Below are 15,586 nucleotides of genomic sequence, written 5' to 3' on the forward strand. Positions count from 1 at the left end.
CCTTTTTTATTTTGTTGTTTCCTCTCTCCTTTCCTCCGTCTTTAATCTTCTCTCCACCCGTCCCACTTGAATAAGTAACGTTAAGTTGTCAGCTGTTTCGCAGTAACAGCTCTGCGTCTGTGTGTAAGTGACTTCTTTTTCCTTCGTAAAAGTTTACTCTTAGAAGGAAAGTTGTGGAAGATTCTCCGAGAGGTTGGGAAGGGTAAGGGGGAGTGGAGGGAGGGTGGAAGGAAAAGGGGATCAGTCATCCAGCCAGCCAAAGTAGAAGTGGGCGACAAGAGAGGAAAGCAGAGAACTAACAGCCCCAGTCAGAGGGAAAGTGAGGGGGGAAGCAGGAGCTGTAGGACGTGAGGTGAAAAATGGCACGACGTCTGCGTTTGTACTTTGGATCTGGCCGCAGCAACACGGCCCCGGAGATACTGGACGGAGACTCTACTGACGAGCAGCAGGAAGAGCGTGAGGTGGTCCCAGCGCTTTGGATGCACCCACCTCCGTCAGCGCAAGCCCCGGGGCCTTCTGGAGAGTCTGCCCCATCAACGAGTTTTGTGTTTCATTCAGAGCCTTCGCTGAAACGCAGCTCCTCCATGTTCATACCCCAGCTCGCGACCTACGCGGAGCCACGTCCAACCAAGAGCTCTTCCATGCACATCTCCCCTTCAGCGCTGCAATGGATCAAGTAATGGGGATTGTGGTGAGCACGCTGACGATGTCCCGCCACCCTGCTACAGTCCTCCAGGACCCGCGCCTGCATACGTTGAACCAGAGACTCAAGCAGACGTCCCTCAGCAGCCGCCTCCTCCGTACTGCTGTCCGGATTCTTTAAATGCTCAATCTCTACTCGTAGAGCCGAACCTGCCCAAACGCAGAGTCTTTAGCATCGGTGCCAGCGGTCACGCCACATCTGCCAGAAGCCAGCCCGGTGGTGCTAGTGTCGGCACCATTTGCATCCAGAGGACTTCTCCTGACGGCCCCCAGTATGTCAGAATCCTTCCTTACGGCGGTGCTGGCCGTTCCGTCCAGGAGCAGAGCCCGGACTGTGATTTCAGTCTCAACAGCGCGACACGGAGACTGGTGTTTCAGCTCCAGCAGAATCGTAACCAGGATCAGAGCCAGGGTCAACAGCAGAGCGCTGCATCCCAGGAGGCGTGCACGGACTCGGGCCGCTGCTTCCCCAGAGGGCTCCGCACCATCCGCTATCCCAAAATCCGTCTGCAGCGAAGCTCGCCTCATCAGAGGCTCTTTGTGGGGAGCGAACAGCCAGACGGCGGTGCAGAATTCCAGACTATAAAGGAGAATCAAACAGATGTGCAGGAAAAGGCAAAAAACAGATCTAATGGTTGTACTTTTCAAATCTGTGGGGAAACCCCGAGAAGGCAACCCCATCTCAAGATATACTTTAGTCCAGGTGGAGGTGGAGATCAGGATGTGAGCCTTGGCAATAAATCAACAGTGGATAACACAGAGGTAAATATTTTACTAAGATTGTATTGTGACTAGGAATGGGTGATATTTTACCGTTCACGATATACTGTCAAAAAAATTCCTCACGATAAGAATTTGTCATCTCGCTGTAAAAACGATAAATTCCTGTTATTGATGTTTTTGTGTAAAGCCAAATTTATGGTTCTGCGTTAAATCCATGCACAACGTACGGGAAGGAAGGAAGGAAGGAAGGAAGGAAGGAAGGAAGGAAGGAAGGAAGGAAGGAAGGAAGGAAGGAAGGAAGGAAGGAAGGAAGGAAGGAAGGAAGGAAGGAAGGAAGGAAGGAAGGAAGGAAGGAAGGAAGGAAGGAAGGAAGGAAGGAAGGAAGGAAGGAAGGAAGGAAGGAAGGAAGGAAGGAAGGAAGGAAGGAAGGAAGGAAGGAAGGAAGGAAGGAAGGAAGGAAGGAAGGAAGGAAGGAAGGAAGGAAGGAAGGAAGGAAGGAAGGAAGGAAGGAAGGAAGGAAGGAAGGAAGGAAGGAAGGAAGGAAGGAAGGAAGGAAGGAAGGAAGGAAGGAAGGAAGGAAGGAAGGAAGGAAGGAAGGAAGGAAGGAAGGAAGGAAGGAAGGAAGGAAGGAAGGAAGGAAGGAAGGAAATGAGCCTGAAAGAAAGAAAGAAAGAAGGAAAGAAAGATAAATTCCTGTTGATGAGGTTTTTGTGTAACAAACATGGCGGATCTGAGAGCGAGATAGATTTATAGTTAAAAAGGTGGAGTTGAATTGTTTTTTTTTATCGTTATCGGGATAAATGCCAGAAATTATCGTGATACATCTTTTAGTCCATACCGCCCATCCCTAATTGTGACTCTTACCGCTTCACAAAAACATATAATACTTTCACTCTCTCTGTCATCTTGTTTGTATCACGTAATCTGATGTTTTTCTTGATGAGTTACTAGTTGGTGCTACTTATTTTACTGATTGAACAGATGAGAGGAGTTCAGTACGGTTCATGAAGAGGGTGGTAACATTCTGGGAACTGAAAAACAGACACAGTTGCTGAGCTAAATCAAACTCGCAGTGGCTTTCTTTCTTTCTTTCTCTTCACAACCACAGGCGTTTGAAATTTTACACACATCAGCCAATTGAGCTATGAAAGAAAAACAGGAACAGGCATGTGGGGATGAAAGGATAATTTGCCTCCCTGCACTTGTTGCCTTCTGTTTAATAGAAATCTGACACTTGGGTTTTGATAATACCTCCAGCTGCAGTCTGTGCTCTTTAAGAGTCGGCCGTTTCTATCTTTAGTCCGTTTCAAGCGCGGTTGCTGGTTCTGAGACCAGGCAGGCGGCGTGTCTTCTTCTCTGGTTCTGGGGCTGATACGGTTTGAATCCTTGCAGCTGCTCTGCGAATGATTAAGAACTAACTGAGACGTCACGACGACGCTGAGAGTTTCACGAGCAATATATTGTTTCCTTGAAAGCAAGAGGTTTTTCTGATTCTTTTATTTTAACTAAACTTGAGAATAACGTTTATAATCTGTGTGTTATCACTTTATTTAATGGACTTTAAAGAAGCAGCGTATTTAGCAGCCAGATTTTCTCCGTTTTGAATGAGTTTAGCAGACTGATCTTCGTATTTCCAGCTGTAAATAGATTACGATAGATTGAAGTTAAGCGAGTTTCACTGACATCGATAGGACTGCTGGTAGAGCTATTAGAACTACTGGTAGTTTGTCATGAGGGATGTGTCTTCCCATTGGGAGAGTTTGAAATAAATACTGAAATAAATTTGGTAAATGTGGAATATACTGCACACTTGTTTTGGAAGAAGCGGTCTTATTTCTAGTATGCATATGTAAGGAGACGCTGTCGTACACGGTGCTGCCAGTAGATCTTTCCAGTATCAGCGGGTGGTTGCCAAGGTACAGTTCACGCCAAAGGTCTGGACACATCTACTTATTAAAGTGCGAGGTGTGGGTTGGGCTCAGTGATTACCAACACTGACGGCGCAGACGGAACAGCTTTATTCAAGCAAGGCAGACCAATAATGCCTTGAATAATTTGTGGAAACGTGGCTGTAGTCGGTGCTTTTGACCCAACCGTTGATCTCTGGCAGGTTCTCTCTGTAACGTTGGAAGGACAGTTAGCTGAAAATGATCTGGATCCTCCCCAATCCTCAGGCCGGAGACTTGCGTAATTACTCTGCAGGCTTTTTATTTTTATTTATTTATTTATTTAGCATAATTTTTTTTTTTTAAACAGTGCCTGGTGGAACGAAGCCCAAAGGGCTTGTACAGAGTTCCATACGGTGGCCGAGTACCGCCATTGCTGAAAATAAAAGAAACGCTGCAAATATAAAGAAACCCCGCTGCAAATAAAATAAAAAAACAACGCAAATAAAAAGCCACAACGGAAGTGAATTACCGGGGACTATTTTTGCCGATGCACCGGTGTTGCACATTAAAAATTACACGTAGCGACGTTGAACACTAACCTTTTCACTTATTTTCTCGTTCGTTGTTCTTCTTATTCCTCGCTCTTCTTATTTCTTCCCTTTCACTTATGTCCTCTTCGTCTTCTTCTTCTCCTTTCACGTAAAAAACACCGGTGCATCGGCAAAAATAGTCCCCGGTAATTCACTTCCGTTGTGGCTTTTTTATTTGCGTCGTTTTTTTTTAAATTTGCAGCAGCGTTTATTTTATTTGCAGCGTTTCTTTTACTTGCAGTGGCATTTGTTTTTATTTGCAGGGTTTATTTTATTTGCAAAGCGTTTATTTTATTTGCAGCAGCGTTTATTTTTATTTGCAGCATTTCTTTAATTTGCAGCGGCGTTTGTTTCTGTTTGCAGCGTTACTTTTATTTTCAGCAATGGCGGGTCTCGGCCACCGTAGTTCCACTCCCATCAACAACTGTGATGAAGTAACAAAGATAATCTACAACAAATTAAAAAAATATATAAATATAAAAGTAAAAGAGAACATGGATACAAGGTCTGGATTACAATAAAGATAAAGACATTGAAGTTTAAGATAGAATAAGATGTTTTTTTTACTAACTTCCTGACGGAGGTAAAAGATAATGTCGACTTCAGGGAGTCATTCCAGAGTTTTGGATCTAAATGTAATATTAAATTGATGACCAGATGACCAAATACTCTGCAGGCGTTCTATACCTGTATCTTATCTTATTCGGTAAGACTTTATAATAACTATCCGTTATAACTAGTTAATAGATCATTAGTAAACAGTTAATTAATAAGCTATTAATGAGTTGTGAAGTATTTGTTAACAGTCTGTTAAGGATTCATTATGATGCTTATAGATGGTTAATAGGTAATTCATAAACTGATAGTTAATGAGTTATAAATGACTTGCTACAGTTAACAGTTTGTTAAGGATTTATAGCTGTGCCTTATAGATAGTCAACAGATAACTTACAAGGTATTAGTTGACGAGTTATGAATGACTTGTTAACTGTATGTTAATGATTTATACCTATACCTTATAAATTAGTAATAGATCATGAGTAAATCATTCACTAATGACTTGTTAGGTATCAGTTAATGACTTGTTAAGAATCGGTTAATGGTGTAAATACGTTATTGGGACGTTATTCTAAAGTTGCAACTATTCCTCATTTATTAATTGTTAGTAAATGAGGAATAGTTGCAACTTTATAATAACGTCCCAATAACACACATAACCTAATAACTAATACTTAACTAATATATTAACTCACACTTTACAGATCAGTTGTTAATATTTTGTTAACCATCTACTAATACCAGTGAAACTTTGTAGAAAATCAAGTGGATATTTATTAATGACCTATTAACTATCTATAAGCATCATTATGAATCCTTAACAAATACTTCACAACTCATTAATAGCTTATTTATTAACTGTTTACTAATGATCTATTAACTAGTTATAACGGATAGTTATTATAAAGTGTTACCTCCTGTTTGTTATGCAACAAAAATATCCTCATTTAGATCAGGTCTTCCCCAACGGCCAGCCTGGAGTTGGAGTGCCCATTTTTAAAGCCCAGGCATGGGGAAAACAAGTGTGTGTGTGTGTGTGTGTGTGTCTGTGTGTCTATGCATTCCAGACAGACCAGCGGCAGACACATCACTTGTTACAGGGTTGCATTGATGCCCCTCAGTTGCCATTCACAAAGAGCGCCTGCAGCCCTGGGGGAGGCTATATTTACGTGAGGCAGGATTGTAGATGGATGGATGGATGGATGGATTGGGGGCACTTTTTATTTTGGTCCAGTGCCGTGTAAGAGGGATTCACTGTTCTTGTGTAAAGCGTTTTTTTTGTTGTTTTTTTTTTCCCCCATGAGCCCTGATCTCTTTCTCTGTGTATCTGAGTTGCGTGCCGTTGTAATTCATTTGTGTCAGCAGGCAGACTGTCGAGTAGGTGAGACAGCCTTTTGACACTCCAGTGCCAGCCTGGACTTGTTCCAGGTTGCACTGTATCGTCATTTTATTTTCTTCCCGGCACTTCTCGCCGGCTGTAGTTATCTTTGACTTTCAGCCTACTTTCTATTCGGCCTAAAGGAAAATAAACGTATCTTAAGTTTATCAGAGGTGTCAAGTAACGAAGTACAAATACTTCGTTATCTATACTTCACTGGAGTAATTATTTTTCAGACGGCTTTTTACTTTTACTCCTTACATTTTCACGCAATTATCTGTACTTTTTACTCCTTACATTTTAAAAACAGCCTCGTTACTCTATTTCATTTCGGCCTTTTAAAAAAAACTATCCAGTTAAATTGCTCCATCCGGATGGAGTGAATTTGGTTGTGGTTGTTTCAGATGTTCTTGTCCAGTTTTGTTCTTACATCCGTTCCCTCAGATTCCTGCAACTAAACTTGGATGTACATTCCAATAAATGTTAGGATAAATGATAACATGCCTCTGAAGTTTGACTTTTTGCACCATTACAATACTTATAGGCAACTAGTCATCATATCTCCTGCTCTCTGAAACACATGTTAATGCTCAATAGTACACATATATGGTTCTTTAATATATTTGCATTATACTAAGATGCATTCATTTTCAATGGCTTTTGTCCTTAACGGCTTTTTTCGCCCTTACATTACTTTTACTTTTATACTTTAAGTAGTTTTGAAACCAGTACTTTTATACTTTGACTTGAGTAAAAAACTTGAGTTGATACTTCAACTTCTACAGGAGTATTTTTAAACTCTAGTATCTATACTTCTACCTGAGTAATGAATGTGAATACTGAAGACACCTCTGAAGTTTATGTTATTATGTTGATGGTAAATCCACAACTATTTTTTTGAAAGCTATATCCACACAAAGACGCTTATAATTTCAAAAACGTTCCCCGTAAAGACTGAGATGTCAGTAAATGTCTGTCCCTGTCTGATAATAGATCTGAAAACGCTGTAAAGTACCTGCCAGGCCTGTTTATTGGCAAAAGCCAGCGAAAACAGGCGGCAAAACATTGGGCATTCGCACTTGCTCAGAAAAGTCGCGGAGAGGCCGTAACAGCGGAGCCACGTAGGCGGCGTTAGGGATGTGCAAACAAGGGTACCTCACGATTCGATTCGATTTCGATTATTGGAGCTTCGATTATTCGATTATAACGATTTTCGATTCGATTATTGGTGCCACGATTCTTCGATTATTGTGATTTTTAATGCTTTTTTCCATACAAGATTGATTTTGTCTTCATCTCTGGCTACATTTATAAATAGCTAGCCAATCAATTATTGGCTAGCTCAGTTCCTCTAACAAAACTCATTAAGTAAATAACAAGGTTTTTTGAACATTTGACATGTTATTTTCAAAGACACAAAATAATTTATTTTATGACTATGTAAACATTTGCTCTTTGACTTACTTAACTTTGACCAGGGAAAGCTGCACTTGCATGAGAGCGCCCTCTATTGGCGGAAAACACTGAAAACGGTCAAGCCCTGGATTTAATGAGTTCATTAATTCAAGTAAACAAGATATATGTACTTCCATCAAATTTATTTAGTGTAAACATATCCGCCATATTTCAAGTGAACAATAAGAAATGTGCATTCTTGAAAATGAAATGATTCAGCAGCTTATTCAGTCTGGAATCGGGATAGGATAACTTAAAAAAAAAACAAAAACATTTTTTTTTTTTTTTTTTTTTAATTAATCGATTCCAAATCGTCACGTGACGCATCGCGATGCATCGACACATCGATGACTAGGCGGCATCTTCAAATCTTTTCACTCTTGAACCTGGTTTTAAAAATGATCGATTACAGAGCCCCAAAACGCCGGCTTCGTACGGATGATATGCTGGTGTAGGCCTGAGCTTGTCTTCACGTGAAAAGGAAGTGATTTGTGACCCGAGTGAAGTGACCTCAGAACGTTTTTGGAGTTCGTATCTCCTTTATCTCCCCCGAATATTTTCCTCTCTTTTTTTTTTTTTCCTCTTCACTTCTCCTGGTTGTTTATAGTCATTTTTCCCCTCTGAATGAAAACACTTCCTGTGAGGTAGCAAGAGACTTGGATGTGACCCTTTTTTAATGAGAGTAATTTTATCCTTCCGCAAACTGTTAACCTCCTGTTAAAATGCTTGTTCCAGCTAAAAGACATCAGGGGAAAACGCAGCCGTCTACTAATACGAAATGTGACACATATGCTGTTCCTATAACCTTTTTTTTTATACATTAGTAACATCCCAGTAAATATTTCCAGTCCGGGATGACATACCGGTACTTATAGTGACTAATCAGTTCTGGGGGAAAGAAAACAACAAAAAACCTGATACGGTTTGAACAAATTCTGATGCTAGGTTACTGATCAACTTGTGCAAAGTGTACTGTAATATAACTCTGTTACCTTATACTGTGGTTCAGGTTTGTTTTGTTGCCCTCTTTAGATAAAGTTTATCACTGGCTGCTTTAAATTACCCTGAGTTATGCGAGTAACGTGATAGATTAATGTTCTTGTTGGTTTTAGGAAATAAAAGCAGATACTGTGGTTAATGGACGATTTTCAAAGAAGACATCGGGTTGCTAACTCTGTGGGTGTGTGTGTGTGTGTGTGTGTGTGTGTGTGTGTGTGTGTGTGTGTGTGTGTGTGTGTGTGTGTGTCCACATGCTTCTGAAGAACAGTGTGTTCATGTGACTCATTTCTAACCTTTAATTACTGAACTGAAGCTCTGTTAATAGTGCTGAGAGTGCAGAACCTTCACTGCCTTGACTTTTTCCTTTCGAGCTACAGAGTAAAACATTGTGGTTACTTTTACATCTTCACTTCAGGACAGTGAAAAACGGTTGCAGGAACTGTGTGCAGTTGTTGAAATCCTTCATCCTAAATCCTACCGCCTGCGGAAACTTGAGTTTGACTTCTTGTTCTCTTTATACTTAGGGGAAAACAACAATTGTGGAGATTTAAGGATGTTCTCAGATCTAAAACATTGGTTTTGAGTCATTTATACTCCCTGTTTTATTTGATCTTTTTTTTGTAAAGCTTGTCTTTGTTGACTTTAAGTTGGAAGGCAACCACAAGTATAATTCAATTTGATTGTCTTGTCAAATTACTATTCAGGGTTGACCATACTCAGTTCTCAGTTTCCGTAACTTTGTGCTTTTTTATTAGTTTTCTTTGCAAAGCTGAAGCAACGTTTACAGATCCCAAAACATTGGACTTTCCCTTAGATTAGCATCAAAGGAGATGTATTATGAAAAACAAACAAACCCCCAAAAAACAGCACAATTTTGTGCATTTGAGCATATGTTTGGATGTCTGAAGTAATTTCCTGCTCAAAAACCAGATAACACAGCTTTGTCGCTTTGATAGGAGCCAACTTGGTCTGTAAATATGTCACTTAAGATTGGCAGGGTTCTATGACATCACGGACCCCAGGGAGAGCAGAATTATTTATCTCTCCCATCTTTTTCTCCTCCCGTTTTGATAGATTTGCTGTGGTTTACCTCCTGAAGTGGGTAACGCAAAGCTGTTACATCAATAATAATGTAATAAAATCAATTCATTCCTTCACACAATCAGTATTAGAAATTAATTTTGAGTTAAGCTCCAATTTGTATTTATTAAATGACACACTGGATCTTCAGTTAGACCGGAAAAAAAGCAGGATATTAATTATGATCACATACTTCGCTAAGAAATGCATACTTTTACTTTGGAAAGATAATTCCCCTCCAACTTTCAAGTTTTTTTTTTGATCAAATTTCAGTTTTTTTTACCATTGGAAAAATTAACTTTGGAAAAATACAACCGTGGTCATATTTTTCAAGAATTTTGGTTTCCATTATTCTAAAAACTGGAGAATTTTTCCAAAGGGGACCAATGAGTATCGTTATTTTCGAACTCGTGCCTTATATGTATGTATGTTTGTATGTATGTATGGATATATATATAGTTTGATATCGCTGTTGCTGCCATTATATATATATATTTTTTTTTTTCATTTTTTTAATATTTATTTAATTTTGTTCTCCCTTAATGTATGTTTTTTTTTTATTCCCTAGGGTAATTATGGGGAGGGTAGGAATGTGGGTAGAATAGAAATCGTGAATGTGAAAATGTGAATTGTGAAAATTATTGTGAAATAAAAAGATACTAAAAAAAATAAAAATAATAATGTAATGATAATGATAATAATAAATGCACATCCTGTGAAAGCTTCATTTTCTGTAAGATCCAGGATGTGTTTGACTTGTAAACGCATGCACATACAGTCACTTCAAAACGCTGGATTTAGCCCACTGGATGGACTCTTCAAAATTAAGTCAGTTTTTCTTCTTTTTCATGATTCCTCTCAAATATATAGCCTAAAGTCCAGGGAAAAGTAATTTCTGTGAGGACAGCAGAGCAGTTGGCCAGCAAGTTGACAGATACACGACTCGATGACGTGGTCGGCCTGTCCAAGCCAAAGTGCATTACAATAAGTCTATTCATGACATTTCAGTTTTGGGGGACTTGGATTGCTTTTCCCTTGCATTAAAAACAAACTACTCTACCGATCATGGAGCTTTAATATCAAACGCGCTCTATAAATCTGAAACAAATACAATTTGACAGTCATATTTAACAATTAGCTACAACATACAATACTGTGAACTGTGAACTGTGTTGTTTCTGGCCATTCATACTTACTGTCCCCCCTTTTTATTAAGATAAAAGCCAATTAATCAGTTAAAGATTATTGGCATTTAAAAAAAAAAGAGAAACATTAGCTATAAAAAAAATTAAAAATAAGAGAGAAACATCAACATTTGACCTGAAAATATGCACTCAAAATACAACCACACAATCCTCGTACCAGAATGACTTTACAATCAAAATACAAATATACCAGATACAATCAAATACGAATGTTTGCATGGATATTGATTATAAACCGTTTCTACTTAAGTTTAACTGGAGACAATGTAAAGTAAATATGGATGTCAATAAAGCTTTGATATTATAAGACTTTAGGGTTTCTAAGACGCTTGCATGTAATGTAGCTCTCTCTGATTGTTTTTACACATTTGGCATGTTTCCATAGCAACCACTGAACCTGCTTTACTCAGACTTTGAAGGCTAAATGATTACTCTTCAAAAAACCGCCTGTTTGCAATTGCTGAGTCACAAACTGCAGGACTGCTCTTTTATTGAGAAAGTCTTTAATTGATGACTTTATTTATATTTTTTGGGGAGGGGTGTACTCAGTACTCGAGTTGAGGGGGCATGAAAGGGGATGGCATCCCTTCTGAAATAAAAATGGTCCAAATCATCCCCCCTGTAAAACTGCCATCCCCCCTTTCCATCCCTTATGTCATTTCATCAATGAATGTGGTTTTACTGCTATTTCAACATTTAGAGTCATCACCAGAAAAATAACTTATTTGACAATATTCACCTGTTTCAAGTAAATTTTCACTTGAAATAAGTAGGAAAATCTGCCAGTGGGACAAGATTTATCTTCTTATTACAAGCAAAAAAATCTTGTTCCACTGGCAGATTTTTTTACTTATTTCAAGTGAAAATCTACTTGAAACAGGTGAAAATTGTTGTTTTTTCCAGTGATGAGTCTTGTTTTAAGTGTAATGAGATTTTTTTACTAAAATGAGACATTTTAACTAGAAATAAGACAAATATTCTTGTTAAGATTTTGAGTTTTTTGCAGTGATCCATTTTACTTATCCTGTGAAGGACAGAGTCATATTGATAAGTTCAGAAAACTGTTTTTATTGTTGTGTTTTGATGTATTTGATGTGAGCCCAGTGGATATTTAAAGCTTACAGAAGGCTGCATTTAACTGCTGCTATGTCATTCCTGCAGTATTTCTGCAGGTGTTTTGGTCACTGCTATTATTTGTAATATATTATATTATTTGTAATCAGCACAAATTATCTGTCCCCATATGATAAAATCCACCATCCCCCCTGATTCTTTTTTACAACTCGAGTACTGGGTGTACTCCCTCTCCCCCGCTACTCGAACCCTCCCTGGTCTGTAAAAATGCAAAGCCTCGTTTCAAACACGGCTACACTGTCAGGTCACTTGTCAGGTCGCTGTCAGGTCAGACATTGTCATGAATTTATTCCTGTTGTCTAAAAAAAAGTTGTGTCCCACACACAGGCTGCTTCCAAGAATGAGCTTTTCCATCGCGGACAGGTAATCACTGCTCAATCTTGGACAAATCTGTGGGCCTCTTAAATCTGAAACACAAACCTTCCCTGGTTCTTCCCTTCTGTCACAGTCACATTTGTCCTTTTTTCTCCCTTTCGTCAGTTGACTTGGCTTTTTATTTGGTGGCAGTGGGTGTTTTTCCTCTCTGGGTTCACAGGCTTTTCTCCTATGAAGTGACACGAAAGCCTGTCCATAAATAAAAACCTGAACTTGAGTCTTCTGTCTGGACACCTGTGGAATTCTGTGCTGATTTTGTCCTGTCGGCCATAACGATTATGCAATTTATTTTATGATTAAATTCGAGAGGTGGGGGAAAAAAAGCAAAGCAAAATAAACGAAAAACTCAGCCAACGCTGCTCTTCCTGGCTTGCAGCCGTATGAGGCTCTTCTCCAGATTTTTTACAGGTGTGTCCATATGTAAGGCTACAGGTTATTTCTGGATGGCGCTGCCCATGAAATCAAATGTTCTTTCTGTCCGTTTGTGAAATTAAAAAAACAAAAAATATACGCAATAAATACACCTGGATATTCTGTGCACCAGGTATTGTACTGTGTCTTAACATTCTGGTTTTGCCCTCACTACCCCTGCTGGAAACTTTCGGCCTAGCCCCCTAAAAACACACTAAAGGCAAAAGTTGACCCTTCTCGTTCTCTCCCTTAGACCAGAGATGATTTCCTGGGACAAGTGGATGTTCCTCTCAGTCATCTGCCGGTGAGTTATTTTCATTTAATTTAATTTCATTTCATTTATTCCATTCATGGTATATAATCTTGATAATGTTGTACAAAATTCCATGAAGTACACATTCAACATGAAAGAAAAGGAGCAGGAAGAAGAAAACTTATGATACCTGCCCCTCTCTGTTAATACTATTACGTTGACTTACTGAACACCAATCTATCTATACATATACCGTATTTTCTGGACTATAAGCCGCTACTTTTTTCATGGGTTTTGAACCATGCGGCTTATACAAAGGTGCGGCTATTCTGTGGATTTTTCTTCCACCGCTAGGGGGAGGGCTAACCGGAATTAGAATAAAAAGTAAGACAAAATAAATGCAAAGAATACGCTACTTCTTCTTTAGCAGAAAAAAGTAGGTAGAAGCAGATTTCAAACAGATAAATAGATAAATAAATACTGGTTATTTTCTCTTGGTTCTGTCCCGTTTTAATCAGCAAAGTTGCTGCCGTGTTAAGAGACACTGTTAGGAAAGATCTATTTAGGTACAAACATGTACATAATTTACAGCTCAAAATCCTTCTGTACATGTAGTAAATATCTAATCTAACAACATAAATATCTGCGGCTTGCATATCTTTTTTTCTAAATAGAGCGGGTGCGGCTTATATATCTTTTTTTATTGTTTTTTTAAAAATAGAGCTGATGCGGCTTATACAGGTGCGGCTTATAGTCCAGAAAATACGGTATTTATAACAAGAAAACAAACAGAAATACCACTCTTCTATCTATTTTTTTTCTCTTTCTCCTTCTTCTTTTTTGTAGGCACTTATCTTTTCTTTTTTAAACATTTTCTTAAGCTGATACAAACTTGTGCAACTTTTCAGTTCCTTGCTTTGTCCATGCCATAATTTTACACCAGTAACAGAAATACACATTTGTTTTATGTTTAGCCTTGCAAAAGTACGTTTGAAATCAAGTTTAAGTCTGTTGTCTTCATCCTCCAATCTGAACAAATTTTGTAATGTACATCCGTTTCATTTTTTTTTTCCCAACACTATTTTAAATACTCAGCTGTTTCTTATCATTCAGTTTTGCCGTGTCTGATTTACCGCTTGTGTATGTGTGTGAGAAAGTGCTAGTAGCCACACAAGCAGTATTTTGTTGTTGTCAAACAGCCCTCTCTTTGTTAGAAATGGAAAGCGGGCTCTCGAAAACGTAAACAGAGTGACTCTCCTGGGTGTTTACTACCCTCAGAAGCAATGGAAAAAAACACTTGTTACATTCACACACTCTCGTGTTTTTGAATGGGTGCTGAAAAACTTTGGACTTGCCCCCCCCCCCTCCGGTCCCCTCCAAACGTTTCCGAGGCCACGAGACCTCACTGCAACCGAGAAGTGTGCTGACAGCTTATCCGTTGCACTCTGAAGTTTTGTCTTGAGAAAAGTTGTTGGGGTTAATTATTAATGTTCTGTCTGGGTCCCAAAGGTCTTGGAAATTGTTATCAGAAAAAATTGCCAGAGTTGAGTCTTGTGGAGAGGTGAAACTCGTGGTGGAATAGGAAAATATGTGACACTGATGCAGCGAGTCCTTCAGATTTCTTTGAAACAAAGTAGCCGTGCATGAATAAGCTTATATAAAGTGTTTTTCTTATACGTGACTACATGTTGAGGGAATGTCTGTCTCATTCATAAGTACTAGCCCTTACTTTAGTCATCACCTTTTTCTCCGTAGTAGCTTCTCATACATCGTTGTTTACCTTTCATGAAGTGGGGAAAGCAAAGCAGAGTCATCACAAATGGTGAATCATCACAAACGATGAGTCGGCAGGAGGCCACATTTGGCCACTTCTCCTGCAGGAACTTTGATCTTTTCTTTGCAGTCACAGCGCAACATGACGTTTTTTTAGCACAGGTTGTTTAAAGTTACTTGGATGCAGAATTACAAATGTTTGATGTTTCAAATAGATCAACTTCAACACTTTAGACTTGCACTGAACGACTTTCAAGATGTTTTCTTTTTTCTTTTCTAAAGAAACTTCAATTGAGGGGAAACTAGAGCTGGGTATCGATTCAAATGTCAAGAATCGATTCGATTCCAATTCTTAAGATGCAGAATCGATTATCACCATTTGATCCGATCCGATTCGATTCAATATTGATTTGGGTTAGTGTTGCCAGGATTATATGACTAAAATAACTATTGAAATAATAATTACACAATAATTATTGTGAAATAACTAAGAAATAAATAACTCAAATAGGCATTTCAATATCCATTTAAAGTGCACAAAAAGAAAGAAATTGCAACAGCTCAAGCAGTAAACAAATTATTTTAGTTTGTCTGATTTATTCTGTCACCAGACACAGCTGGACATGAAGCACCCGGCATTTTTCAGGTATTTCATGACAAACCGTGTCCGATAACAGAGAAACCAAACAAGCTCTAGTAAATATAGATAATATGAAATTCATTGAACTAATATAACATTTAGAAATTTAAGCTGAAATTTCCAGCATTTTCTCTAAAGAAAAGTTAATTTAGTTCAGGAGTTTTCAAAACTACTGGGATTAAAGTTCACCAGGCAAAAATGTAATGATGAAAAAAAAAAAAAATTAATAAAAAAAAAAATCGATCTTTAGACATACAAATCGATTTTTAAAAATTTATATGAGAATCGATTTAGAATCAGAAAATCGATTTTTTCAACACAGGCCTAGGGGAAACAAACAAAAAAATGTGTTTATCTAAATCCTATTTAAAGGAACAAGTACATTTCCTCATTTTGGTCCAGTATTTTTGATGTATACACT

At 38.5% G+C, this 15,586-nt stretch overlaps 1 protein-coding gene across 2 annotated transcripts in view; it reads left to right on the forward strand.

The window, feature by feature from the left end:
• The window catches only part of LOC133454926 (E3 ubiquitin-protein ligase NEDD4-like), an 84,199-nt gene that overhangs the window by 29,084 nt on the left and 39,529 nt on the right, over positions 1 to 15,586 (forward strand). Inside the window, exons 6-7 of one of the 2 annotated variants that reach the window (XM_061733664.1) lie at positions 12,041 to 12,076; positions 12,753 to 12,803. In XM_061733664.1, the coding sequence (XP_061589648.1) occupies positions 12,041 to 12,076; positions 12,753 to 12,803 (87 nt within the window). The remainder of the gene's footprint in view (positions 1 to 12,040; positions 12,077 to 12,752; positions 12,804 to 15,586) is intronic. The other variant, XM_061733665.1, reaches the window with a different exon arrangement.

This window comes from Cololabis saira, chromosome 11 (genome assembly GCF_033807715.1).
Source record: "Cololabis saira isolate AMF1-May2022 chromosome 11, fColSai1.1, whole genome shotgun sequence".
NCBI lineage: Eukaryota > Metazoa > Chordata > Actinopteri > Beloniformes > Belonidae > Cololabis > Cololabis saira.